Source organism: Phaseolus vulgaris, chromosome 9 (genome assembly GCF_051622355.1).
Source record: "Phaseolus vulgaris cultivar YP4 chromosome 9, ASM5162235v1, whole genome shotgun sequence".
NCBI classification, from domain to species: Eukaryota; Viridiplantae; Streptophyta; class Magnoliopsida; order Fabales; family Fabaceae; genus Phaseolus; species Phaseolus vulgaris.
The window spans coordinates 31626663-31640856 of record NC_143506.1 but is presented as its reverse complement, the minus strand read 5'-3'; the positions used below and the strand labels follow the sequence as shown (position 1 = coordinate 31640856).

General features: G+C 28.9%; 1 protein-coding gene across 2 annotated transcripts; it reads right to left on the bottom strand.

Moving 5' to 3' along the window:
- Window positions 1-5594: 5594 nt before the first annotated feature.
- Window positions 5595-8673, bottom strand: LOC137821353 (26S proteasome regulatory subunit). Of its 2 annotated transcripts, none has more exons than XM_068625906.2 (5): window positions 8437-8673; window positions 8265-8325; window positions 8060-8158; window positions 6552-6897; window positions 5595-5771 (listed from the first exon to the last, which is right to left on the bottom strand). In XM_068625906.2, exons 1-5 carry the CDS (start codon window positions 8575-8577, stop codon window positions 5750-5752), a joined length of 669 nt encoding a protein of 222 aa, XP_068482007.1. In that variant the 5' UTR covers window positions 8578-8673; the 3' UTR covers window positions 5595-5749. The 2 variants fall into 2 exon arrangements, with proteins under 2 accessions (XP_068482007.1, XP_068482006.1); XM_068625905.2 differs by having other exon boundaries at window positions 6552-6915; window positions 8437-8659.
- Window positions 8674-14194: the final 5521 nt, after the last annotated feature.

The following is a 14194-nucleotide window of genomic DNA, read 5'->3' as shown; positions in this document are numbered from 1 at the left end:
ACAATTTTAAAAATGAAAAATACATTAATTTTTTCAAAATTCAAACTTTATTGTATAAATTGTTATTATGATTATAAAACTAAGAAACAAATCATTGTGAACCAATCATGAAAAATAATCTGAAACATACTTGTACACATAAATCTTTATTGTCAATTTATATAATTCATAATTATATAATATATAGATTTGTTTTCCCATGTCCTATATTTTAGAAATTTTACGTATCTCCGTATAAGTGTCTGTGTCAGTGTCTATGCTACATAGATAGGAATAATAATTTCCGAAAAAGAGACACATGCAACATTTACACTCTATTCTTTCAAATAAAACATACAAGGACAATTGTGACATTTCAAAAAATGGTATAGTATATATCACAAATAATATAGTGCACTGAAGCAAAAGCTAGATACAAAACATCTCTTTTTGATTAATACAAATAAGATACAATTTTTTTGAAATATATTAAATAAATTTGTTAATTTAAAAAAAATGATTATAACTTGTATAATTTTGATATTATTTATTTATTTATTCAATTTTTCTTTTACTCGTTTAAAATGAATAGAGATTAATGAGTAAAGTCGGTGATATATCATCCTAGTAATAGTTAAAAAAAATGTTTGTAGAGATTTTACCTTTTAATTCTTTTATCATAATTCTCAATCTTTTAGCTTTTAATCAATGAATATGTTTTTTTTTTTTTTAAGTAGTTGAATCTTGTTTTTTTTATCTAATACTCTTTTATTCTTAGAAAGCAGTAGATCCAAAGAATTTTAGAGTAGTTTATTAATATTATTTGGCAGTTTCTTCCTACACCCCTACATTTTTCTTCCTACACCCCACAATGTTGTGCAAAGACAAAACTGTCCCTATACAAAAATTGTACATTTATTTTTTGCATTTCAGATTACTATATCAGGTAAATTTTAGGATTGGCACCTCTGGTAGAATTTCGGATTGGCGCATCCAGTAACCTCCCAAATTGGTGCTTCCGATAATACATGAATGAATCTATAATTAAAAAAATTATTTTAGATCCGCCAATCCGTAATTTAAAATATGTATTCCAGATTCAGAAATTCATAATTGAAAAAAATTATTCCAAATCCACCGATCCGTAATAGAAATTAGGCTTTCAGATTCAACAATTCGAAAATCAACAATTTATGCAAATTTTGCTTCTGGAACATCCCCTCATCCGAAAATCAATATGATTCACTTCCGGATCGATGAATCCGTAGCACACTCCCAAATTTCTATTTCAAATAAAAGGTGAAGGTCAATTTTGAAGAGTGATGGGAACACATTATCATGATATTTCTTCTAATACACATTTTACTATTGGTAAAATTGATTGAAAATTATAAAATTAGAAAAAAAATTAAATGAGAAGTGAGACTCAAATTTATAATTTTTCATATTTCTTTGACTAATAATAAAAATTTCTTAGGAAAAATATGACATTTTTCATTAAAATCTATTGAGAATTATAATATCATGACTTTTATTTGGTACTTAATACATAATTTTACATGTCAACGTGTTTCCTAGTATTCTCATCCAAGTGAGTCGGGTTGGTTTTAAGAATTCTTCATAGGGATGGTTGTTGCTCCATAACTTCTATAGTCATATCAAAAGACCATTTTATCCTTTAAAAAATACATTTCAAATTTTACCATTCAAAAATATATTTTTATTTATATCTCCTACAATCCAGAATATATTTTTTTTCTTTAAAAAATACATTTCAATATTCTCAAATCCGAAAATATCTTTAGAATTCTATAATGCACGATCAGAATGTATTTTTTTTAACGAGAAAGTATTACCAATCTTGAAATATCTTTTGGATTTCATAATCCAAATCTTTTCAGATTACTCATTCCAAAATGAAAAACATCAATAAAATAAAAGGCATCTTTTATATTTTAAGAAGAATGGAGATGCCACAAGAAGCTATCGAGATACAGGAAGAAACAGTCTTATGTAGTGCCCATGACTAGGTTCCATTATATTTAGAAAATAAGAGGTAGAATCATGCAACCACATTGAAAAGAGGGCTGCTTCTTCCTGCACCTCCATACCTTCTTCTCTCACCTCCATAGATTTTCCTGCACCTCCATACCTTCTTCTCTCACCTCCATAGATTTTCGTATTTCCAAAACTGTCCCTCTGTAATATTCCAGATTACATAATCCGGAAGTCATTTTTCAAATTTGTAATTAGCTTTCGGATTATATAATCTGGAAGTCTTTTTTCAGATGCATGATTGCTTTCCGGATTACATAATCTGGAAGTCTTTTTTAACTTCCGGATTATGTAATCCGGAAGTCTTTTTTTCAAATGCGTTTCCGGATTACATAATCCGAAAGTTATTCTATGGAAATAGCACAAGAAGGATAAAAATATATTTTCATATTGTGTATGGAGGTGCAGGAAGAAACAGTCTGAAAAGAGTTATTCCAGATTTGCGCCCATATATGCCCGTTACTAGAAAAGTGAGATTGAAAAAATGGCGAATGTTCAAAACAGGAAAAATTAGGTCTGGTTTGAGACAATAAGTTGAGTAAATTCCTTATCTATACCATTTACACTTTTATTTTTTTATTTAATATTATTTTATTTTTATTTTTCTATCTAACATCTTTTTATTTTTATTTCTTTATCTAACATCCTTTAATTTTTTATTTATCTATCTAACACCATTTTAAAAATAAATAAATAAATAATAAATTAATTTTTTTTTTATAATTTTAATTTTAAATGCATTAAAAAATAAATATTTTTAATGTTTAAAATAGTTAGAAATATAATTAGTGAATAAAGTAATGAGTTTTTACAAAAAAAAAAAAAAAAAAAAATTTAAAATGTTTAGTTTAAATTTTTTTTTTAAAATTTAAGAAAATAAAAAATTAAACCTTACAAAAACAGTTGAATCTATAAACATCAATTAGTATTTATTTTTATTATTATGATGTAATCATGTTAATTTTAAGTAAAAAAATACAGGATATAATTATTAAAAAAAAACAAAATCAATTAGTATTAATTAATAGTGAACAACAAATTATATTGAAATGTCTACCTTAAATGCAAAATCCTAAAATAAAAACTAATGCAAATGTTACACTTAATGCTTAAAAATGAGAAAAAAAAATGAAAAAAATAAGTCTAGAAAATAAAAACAACAACAATAAAATAAAAACAAAAAATAAAAATAAATAAAGAAGGAAAAAAAAAAACATAAAAGATATAAAATAAAAACAAAACAAAATAAGATAAAGATAAAAGATATAAAAAAATTCAAATAAGATAAATATAAGAGATATAAGACGATACTAAATAAGTATATGTTGATCATAAAAATGAAAATAAATGAAAGATAATTATTCATTTAATATTTTCTTCAATGGTACATTTAATAGTTTGTGCGAAATGAAACCTAATTAATGATGAAAAAGTAAATTATCCAGTAATGTTGGGACAAGTTCTTTATGTGTGTCCTGATTTTTGACAATATGAACATTTTTTTTGTTCGATCATGTTGTTCTCTTATGTACATATCATTCTTTATAACTTAATATTTTTATAATTATGTTCTGTATTTTTTACTTAAAATTAACATGATTACATCATTAATAATAATAAAAATAAATACTAATTTATGTTTATAGATTTAACTTTTATGTTGTTGTAGAGTTTAATTTTTTATTTTCTTCCTTCTTTAAAAAATAATTTGTAAACTAAACATTTTAAATTTATTACTTTTTTATTTTTATTTTGTAAAAACTCATTTCTTTATTCATTAATTATATTTCTAACTATTTTAAACATTAAAAATATTTATTTTTTAATGCATTCAAAATTAAAATTATCAAGTTTTTTAAATTTATTATTTATTTATTTATTTTTGAAATGGTGCTAGATAGAAAAATAAAAAATAAAAGGATATTAGATAGAAAAATAAAAACAAAAGGGTGCTAAATAGGAAAATAAAAACAAAAGAGTGTTAAATGGAGACATAAAAGTGTAAATGGAACTAGATAATGGAACTAGATAGAGAATTTATCCCCAATAAGCTAGCCCTATTATTTTAGTATAAAAATAAAATTTCGGATTCTCGAGTCCTAGATCAGATATTTTCCTACTTCGTTAATAGGTGAACTTCTAATACAGTCATGGAGACCATTCACTAAATTAGTAAAAAAGTAGGGTCCAATTAATTTCCCACACCCAGAAAAAATCATGATATTTCTATGGATTAGGAAGAAATTCTCAAAAAAGAATGCTTTTCAAAATGGCAAAGATACAAAATAAGCATTAGCTTTTAAAAAGTGTCACGGCAGCACTAACACAACTGGATGAACTTAACTTTTCCAAGCAGAGATTGTGGTGGAATCTAATGCACTCAATAAAAGAATGCCTTTAGAATTCTTGAGTCGAACAATACTCCAAAATGGGGCCGAAGAAAGTTTTTCCACGAAAAGGAACTTGTTGCAAATAGTTGTGCAGAAGTGGAAACATTACTTGTTGGGGACCACATTTCATCATCAAAAATAGATCAAAGGAGTTTGAATTTTCTTACTGACCAAAGCTTGCTGGGGAGAGCAAAATAGTTGGACTCTGAAGTTCGAGTTTTGATTTTGACATTCTGTACAAACTAGGTTATGAAAATTAAGCAACTGACAGACTTTATCTCCCGTGAAAATGCAGGAATGACAAAAGTAGGAGGGCTAGATAGCTGTTAATCCACAATTACAATGGTTAATGAAATAAGTGATGTATAATCCTCAAAAACATAGTTGTTATCAGTTCCGTGATGGCGTGCAGGCGTGTTTTGAACCTTTAAAAGGTAGCTCCAGTGTTCTATTGAAAAGGAATGATATGGGAGAAGGAAGAACTTGGTGCGAAAACGTAGTATTTGCTAAAATATAAAGTGTACGTGCAGAGACTAAACAGTAGAGATAGAGATTTAATTATAACCAACTCAATTGTAACCAGTAAAATAAAAAAAGATATCAACCGGAGTTAAAAGGGATGATTATTGTAGTGTTTAAGGGAGAGTTCTGGACACCCTTGAATTGTACTGAGCAGTATATCCCTCCTTTTGGGTCATACTGGCTTGAGAAGGATGGTATAACAATCTATGTTAGTCTAGTCCCGAATCCCTTAATTTTCCTTAATTACCAGTCCATTGTCAGTGCTTAACAATGGTGATAATCATTAATTGTTAGCAGTCTATAAGTTGTAGTACTCCTAGAAAGGTATTACTTATAGTTTCCATACCAAGTGGAGTGAAGAATCAACTGGGTGCTGGACCGTGTTAGTGTTATATATTTGTCTACATATATGACTTAGTGGTGTGGGAATGAATTCTCTTATGCTGAATTTTTATACGACCATGTCATGAGAAAATTTTGGCTTCATCTCTCCTTAAATACAAATTCTAATAACTCCCCTGTTTAATCTCTCAAAGAAATGAGAGTTTTAAACAAGTCACATGAATGAAATTATCCATTCCCAGTATGTGCCCAAGCTCATTATTTTCTGTCTTGAAACAGTTGCAGAAGCGTATAAATAAAGAAAGATGATCAGAAAAAGTGTAACGCATTATTGAGTCGGAGAAAGTGCACCACAATGTAATTGTGTACTACAGAGTCTTGCCAAGACAAGTATGATAAGTTAAAGAACTCCGTATGGGAACAGAAACAGCCGTCACCACCATCATGAGAGCATGTGACACCTACAAGATCCGAAAATGACATCTGCCAGCATACAACATAGAAAACATGTTAGCAATAAATATGAACATATCAGCACTAGTAGAAAGTCAACTACATTTCACATTGGGTAACAATAAATTGTAAACATATAGCCCATTGTCATTAGTTGCCTCAAGAAGCTTAGAAAAAAAAGTAGAGAAATTTTGCTCTACATGATCCGTTGACCATACTTCAGATGGAACATTGAATATTTTTAACAATAGCTATGCATTTAACGTTATTCCACTCTACCAACTTTTAAGACATAGACGGTCTGAGAAGTAGATAAACAATCAATGATAGACAGTTTAATTTTCATCAATCAATATGAACTTGTTAAGACTACCCATGATTTCAATCATATAACAGAATAATACTAAGGTTTGGTGATCTAATTAGATCTTATCTAAGTGCATAAAAAAAGGCAAATTTTTACTCTTAAAGAAAAACCAAGATGAACCTTCTAAAAGATCATCAAACCCTAAGGTCTAGACCACGTATAACGATTAGACAACAAACATCAAAAGATGTTGATGACAAAGTAGACACTGAAAACATGTGTATAACACAAGACGTAAATTTAAATTACTAGACCATCTACTCTTTACCAACTTTTAAGACATAGACATGTATTTCACTCTACCAACTTTTAAGACATTTACAGTCTGATAAGTAGATAAATAATCAATCATAGACAATTTAATTATCATAAAAAAGGAAACCTGCAATATACTAATTAGGCAGACTAAACAAAAACAAAAAATAGAGAGACAGCAGGCATACCCCAGTAGTCCTCTGCCTTGCCAAGATCTAGGTGTAATAGTTATGTTGATCACTGTGCCTTGCCTCACAATAACAACTGGTACTGCACGACCCAGATTTGACTGAGCCTCCGAAGAAAGCCTTTGGAGCAAATTATCACCTGCTTCCACATTGCCAAATTTAAGAATTTGATCTCCAAGTTGTAAACCATCCTCCACTGCTGGCGACGCGTCTGCTATCTCATCTACCATAGCGAAGGGTCTACTAATCAACACATCCACATCCATTGAATTGGGAGAATGTCTCATAAGGACATTTTGTGCTGTCATCGATGCAACAGTGTCTATAGTTGATGAGGTCTGAGTATCTGAACCATCATCATTAACTGAAGTCAAACATCATGATAATAAATATAATTTATTATTCATATACCGAGAGTAATCTTAATCAAACTAAAGACAAAGGAAGAAAGACTAACACAAGAGTTCATACCAATACTAACAAAAACAATGGCTTTGCAAAAACTAAGATCAGTCACTTTAACAACAAAACCCAATGACAACAATCATATTTTCTTACATCATGTTTACAGGAAACTTTGCAATTCAATTTTGGCATCTTCGAGGAACAGTGGCTTTGTCAAGCCTCTTTGGACCAATATTTTACCATGCACACACATGACTTTGAAAGAAATATTTAAAGTTCCTTAAGCAGTGGGTAGGTTTTGCAGGGTTGAGGGGCTTGTAGTTTGAGGACATGCTAGAACTTCTCATGAGATGGAGTGGTAGATTCGCTTCTGTACGAGTGTGTTAAAGTTTTGATGCTGATGGAATTCGCAGCATAGGGTACTATTATGGATAATAACATATGGAGGTAGAATTTTCATGTTAGTCAGATTCAACGCCAAAAATATTACAGTGGGTTTAGACTTTATATTTTAGAAACATTTCAACATGAATATAAAGTATTATAACTAAAACAATAAACAGATGAAGTAATGATTTGCACAACAATTTTGATTATGCCCCATAAGCTAATGACAAAAAAATACGCTACAAAAAGTTGTCATAACATGCGATTAAAAAGAAAATTATGGCATTGACACAGGAAGCAGGGCAAGGAGCACCCAACATCAAATTTGACAGAGCACAAGGTTGCTCCAGAAAAAAAATGATCCTAACTCACGCATTTAGTGACTAAGCAAGCAGATGCAGAAAACTATAAGGCAATGCACATACATAAACAAAGAACAAACCATACATGACAAAGACAACCTTAAAACCAGGAGTAGAATGCATTCATGCTATCATAATTCATAAAGAACAAAGGCACCGCTAGTAATACCCATAACCATAAAAGATATACATAGAAACAGAATTTCAAAATCCCAAATTCCATGGTAAAAGGTGCAGCTAGACCACTATGACCCACCTTATTGATAAACAAAACCCAAGTCCACAGTAGAATATAAAATCAAAGTTCCAACATGTAAATTTGCATACACAGGAACACTGACTCTTTGTTGATACCTGGATTCTTGTAGACCGATGACCCAAGTCTTGCTGAATGCAGAATTTGAATATTCTGGTCTATTTTCTCAGTTATCTCCTTGTGGTCATTGCGCAACTCTACAAAGAGAACGAAATCATGAGAGAATATAGCACAAGCACGTTGACGCTTGTAAAGAAGCAATTGAACACGCGTAAGAGTGATTGGATGCGCGAATCTGCGAACCTGCAAGGCGACGTCGTTCGGCTCGAACAACGGGGATGTCGATATCGGAACGAGGAAAGCCCTAGAAAATGTAGCAGCGGCGTTTCGTAAAGAACGAAGGAATAAACGGTTATACAAAGATTTGGAATGAATAGATGGTTGAAGTGAAGGGAAAATAAAGAGAAGGGAAAACCTCCGAATTGAGGAGACCGCCGGACAAACCAGGAGCTCCGGGCTGTGAGAGGCGAGCGATGATGGCGTTCATCTCAGCCTCCACTGCGCTGCGCTTGTCCATGAGAGACATGGTTTCTGCCTTCACGTTCGTCGCCACCATAGTCACCTTCAAAAAAACGATTCTTCTTTTTTCTTCGAATCATACAATGAATTGTGGGAAGACTTCTGCATCAACTAAGTAATGAACTGACATACTTATCTAGGTTTTTTTTTTTCTATCCTTTTGGGTAAAGAACTAATTAATTATTTTATTAGTAACTATCACTTTAATTATATTCTTGTTATCTTTGTTAATATAATTATTTTTAAAAAATAAAAATACTAAATTAAATAAGAAATTTTAAATATATTATTAAAATTATTTTTATCATGATAATATGTTATTTACAATATTTCCATTCAAGTTGGTAAATAAATATAGATTACCTTGAAATTTGTCATGAGAAGTTCTTGTGTAAGAATGTGAATATGAAGTCCCAAAGAAGTAGATTATAATCAGAAGATCTTTTTCAATATTATCTTTTTTATAGTTTGTGTAAATTTTAATATGTTTAGTTTTATTTTGTTATTTATGATTGATTTGTTATTACTATACAATTGCATACGTTGTTAACCTTTACTTTATTTTAAGATAATCTTGTATGATTGGCATCCAGAGGATTGAAATTCAATTTTTTCGCATTAGAACAACAAATTTTATCTTCTTTTTTTTCATATTCATGTTACTAAACATTCTTAATCCATAATCTATATTTTTATATATATTTAGTATTAGTGTCTTTTCTTTTTAATAGTAGTTTTTTTCATAAATTTGAATATAAGTATTCATTAAAGTTTTAACTATTTATTTGTATTTTTCGTTTGGATCATCATAAATTAACTTAACATACTAGCTACATTCAGAATGTGTGATCTCGTAAGTGATAGATAAATAAGTTTTTTCTATTAATATTTGATATTAGGTCCTTAATATTGTTTAATAAGATTATGTTTATGATTATGTTTAATAAGAATTATTTAGGTTTTACACCTCCAACTTGCATATTTCTCTAAGGATATAAAGAACATATTTGTTTTTAAAGATGATAACTTGTTTTCTTAATAGGAAACATATATTCCAAGGAAAATACTTGAGTTTTCTCTTGTCTTTTAAAAATAAAGTATGATTTTTTGGTTTAGCATATATCCTAAGAAAATTATTTTCTCTATATATCTCTCAACCCATGTTCTTGGAGACCATATAGGACTTTTGAAGGTACATGCAAGCTTTAAAAGGGGGTTGAATAAAACTCATAAGACTTTTGTGTGTAGACTATTAGATCGTCCAATAATGGATGACCAATGATAGAGAATAATACAACATGTTTATACTGGTTCACCCTTAATTTTTCGGTTACATCAAGATTTCCTTTAAGATAAAGGGTTACACTAACAAAAAAAACTGATTACAATGAATACATAAATCACTCATAATTATCTCTTCTTATTCTCCTCTTAAGATTAAGAACGCAAGTATTATTGGTTATTACTTTTGATTACATATAGAAGGTGTTTATAAGAAAACCAACTATCTTAAAGACGATAGACAATATAGTTTTCTTATATAGGTAGTTAGTTCACAAAGTGAATAATACAAAGTTTATCACATTCCTACTACTACTACTAAAATTTATACATAGAAGCTTATATAAGTTATATATAAAGAATAAAATGTATTGCACTTGTTGTATTTCTTCTTGTGTCTCTTACCTTGTATATATAGCTTGCTCGAATATGATTGTTGTGTGAGAAATCTTCTCATTGATTTTGTTATTTATAATTCTGATAATGGTTGATAATGTAACTATTGTTATTTGCCATGCAAAATTACTTTATTTAACTTTGTTTGTTCTTTTTTTGTCTTTTTATGAATTTTCATATTTCCTTTCTTAGCTTGAGTTGTATAGAAGTATAAATTTTACGAAGTATATTTTAAGCCTTTTGGTTTCTTTCAAATGTTATAATTTTATCGTAACTACTTCGTATGTCTTTGGAACATATCTCTTGTCATTTGTTATGAGCATTTGTTATTTAGGTATCATGATATATGATTGTTTGTTGTTGTTAACTACATATATGCAAGATGTGTTATTTTTGTTTTAAGTACCCATATAGTCTTGAATCCTTTAGTGTTATTATGTCTTCATGGTTATTTCTTATAAAATGTCATTAAACAATGCAAAATAACTTAATGTATGTTAAGTCTTTTGAGTAGGGATGACAAAATGGGTCGGGTTGGGTCAGGCGGGCCAACCCGCCATCATTTAAATGGGGTGGGTTAACTTTTTGAACTAGTCAACCTGTATTGGTCTGGTCTACCTAAACCGCCAACTCAGTTCAACCCGGTTTTTTTTTTTTTACTCTTTTAAAAAGGGATCTCATGCTTTTGGAATAAAAATTGGTAGTAATCAATGTTTTATATAGAATTTTATTTACATTAATTTCTTTATAGATCATTTAATTCATTGAAGTATTGTTGATATTACTTTATTTTTTTAGGTATTAGACCTTCTTTCATTATAATATTAAAATTTGATTTAATTTTATTTCTCTTTCTTGTATTTTTATTGTTCAAAAGGTGATATCAATGATTATAACCAAGTAAATAGATCTAAAAAGGGATCTCATGCTTTTGGAATAAAAATTGATGGTGATCAATGCTTTATATAGAACTTTATTTACATTAATTTCTTTATACATCATTTGATCCATTGAAGTATTGATGATATTTACTTTATTTTTTTAGATATTGGACCTTCTTTCATTATAATATTAAATTTTATTTTATTTTATTTTCTTGTATTTTTATTATAAAAAAAAAGTGATATCAATGATTATAACAAAGTAAATAGATCTAAAACAAAAAAAAATTAAAGTGACGAGTCAGCCCGCCAATCCACCCTATGACATGGTGAGTTACTATTTTCAGTCCGTACAACTTTGGCGGGTCAACCTGCCCCGCCCGACCTTTGGTGGACCAACGACGAGTCGGGGCAAAACGGGTCGGGTAGGTCGGTTTTGTCACCCCTGCTTCTTTTGATCATAATGCTTATTAAACATAAAAACAAGATTGCAAAATGTTGTATCGTTTGGCAGACGAAACACTTGCATCTTACATGATTTATTGTTAAACAAAGACTTACATCTTATGGATGAAATATGATTATGTTTTATACTTTGTTGTTTTTACCAATTAATCAAAATCATGGTTGTTAGACTTTTCTCAAACACTTTTTATTTGTGTTGTTGTTACCTTGAGTTCATATTTTTATTATACTCTTAGACCCATTCTTATACTTGTGTTATGAACAAATCATGTTTTATGTTTCTTTTCATATTTTGAATTAGTTTTGACAAACTAGTTATGACTTGATTTATTGAGTTACTTGAAGCTCTGAATTAATTAAATTGTATTGTCTTTTAATTATACTCATACTTTAAAATTACAATTGTTAACAAAAAAAAAGAAAAATTTTCAAAATCTTAACCAATTGACCTTAACACAATCAAACCCGCTCAAAAAATGTTTTGTGTTGGGTTGAACATTAAAAATGTAGAAACTCAACCCAACGAGGTGTTTGGGTTTGTCCAAATCCCACCCAACCCAACTTGCGAACACCTTTACTTCAAGTATAGTGTCTTGTACTAAAATTCCTATATGACTCAAGTTTTTAATATTTAATCAAGCTAATTCAAGTTAGACTCGCATAAAAAATGACATTAAGAACTTTCTAATGTTGACATGAAAAGACCTATATGACTTAAACAATTAATGAGATGACACAGAGGTACCCACCAACTCATGTCTCATGGCCAAAACCTCTTTTGACATCTCATTAGATGACAAAAAAGAGGTAAACTTCTTTAACATTTACTTTATCATAGAAAGCATATCATGAACTTTTATCTTCTTCGAATCTCTTGTCTCAAACCTTTCACAAGTCAAAGATAAAATTCAAATATTTAACTAAGCATGTTGATACCTTGAAAACAAAGTCTACCATCTTAGAAGACTCGTATTTTGAAAACTAACATTGTTGTAGAAATTGAAAAACTAAACTCTGAAATTGAAAGTTTAAAAGAGAAATGTAAATCTTTTAGTCTAGACTTGATTATTAAAGAAAAAAAAAATAACTCTATCCCATATACTATCAAAACTTTAGGAAGGAGACCATCCAAAGATGTCAAACTCTTATAGTAGATTATTTACTCTTTGAAAATGAAATTATAAGGATATTCATATTCTAAAATGAAAAAAAGGAAAATAAGAAGTTTAATCTCTTGATAAGATCCACTAAAAAAACCCTTTAACAAAAGAGGATTAGACTTTTAGGAAGAAAAGACAAAAGCACTTACATCTCACAAGCATAATGCAACAAATGCGTCTAAACATTTCTCAACTAACAAAAAAAAGGACCCAAATTCTTTTGGACACCTAAGAAAAGAACAATTTAAGTTTACATCTGCTTTATTAAGAGGAAAAAAACTCCTATCATAATGTTTAGACAATGAATGCTTGAATTATATGACAAAGAAAAATCTATGTTTTTAGGTCAAAGAAACATCCTAAGGAAATGCAATATTTGACGAAAACAAAAAAATATAAAATAATAAATATTAAGAAGATATGTATGAATTTTACTATTTGTATTAATAACATTTTATTAGTAGATGATCTTAAAGATAATCTATTAAGCATAAATCAATTATTCAAATTATTCAGAAATGTATATAGTGTTTCGTTTAAAAAAGAACACGTGTGATTAAAATGATTAGATTATTGTATTTTCTACCAAGAGACAAGATAACTATTCAATAATCTATATAGTATTTCGTTTAACAAAGAACATGTCTGATTAAAATGATTAAATTACTGTATTTCTACAAAAGACAAGATAACTTTTTTAAAATAAATTTATCAGAACTATAACATCATAAGTCTATTGCTTATCATCTTTTCAAGAAAAGCACGAATTATGACATATGAAGTATGACCACAAAAGCTTAAAATTATTCTCAAAAATTGCAAAAGTTGAACTTGGTAAGAGGAGTATCTAGTAGGCCACTCAAAAAGAGAATCTTTTATATAAAAAATTTATTATGGGAAAACAAGTTTACATTTCTTTTCCCAACAAAAATGTTGTTTTGTAGATTTCAAGACTATTAAGCACAAATACGGGATATGCACACGACAAAAACACAAAAATACATATAATCTCTAAAATGTAGGATATGGAAACACGGATCTATATATTATATAATTTTGAATTATATAAATTGAAAATAAATATTTATATGTTTCAAATTCTTTTGGAAGCAGAAAGATATTTTTCATGATTGGTTCAAAAGAATTTGTTCCTTATTTTTATAATGATAATAAAAATTTATACAATAAATTTGAGTTTCTAGAAAACTATTGTATTTATACCTTTTAAAATTGTATTAGAACCGTGTTAGAATTTTTAAAAATTCAACAAATATTTTTTGAATTGAATACTTCACCGATAAGTGTCCTATGAGTGTCGTACGAGTGTCGACACCGATACATGTGTCCGACACGGATACGCCCATTTAAGAGAAGTGTCCGAGTCTCATTAGACTTATCTCAATCAATGTCTAATATGAAAAAAAAACTCGTAAAACCTTATTCTTCCTAGAGATAATAATTTATTTAATTT

What these genes read in the sequence shown, in the direction of transcription:
- LOC137821353 (XM_068625905.2), bottom strand. Translation starts at nt 8,577, where the DNA reads ATGGTGGCGACGAACGTGAAGGCAGAAACCATGTCTCTCATGGACAAG. An exon ending in CGAACGACGTCGCCTTGCAG is followed by an intron (nt 8,159 to 8,264) that starts GTTCGCAGATTC and finishes TTCTCTTTGTAG; the next exon opens with AGTTGCGCAATGACCACAAG. An exon ending in CAAGGCAGAGGACTACTGGG is followed by an intron (nt 5,772 to 6,551) that starts GTATGCCTGCTG and finishes GTATGCTGGCAG; the next exon opens with ATGTCATTTTCGGATCTTGT.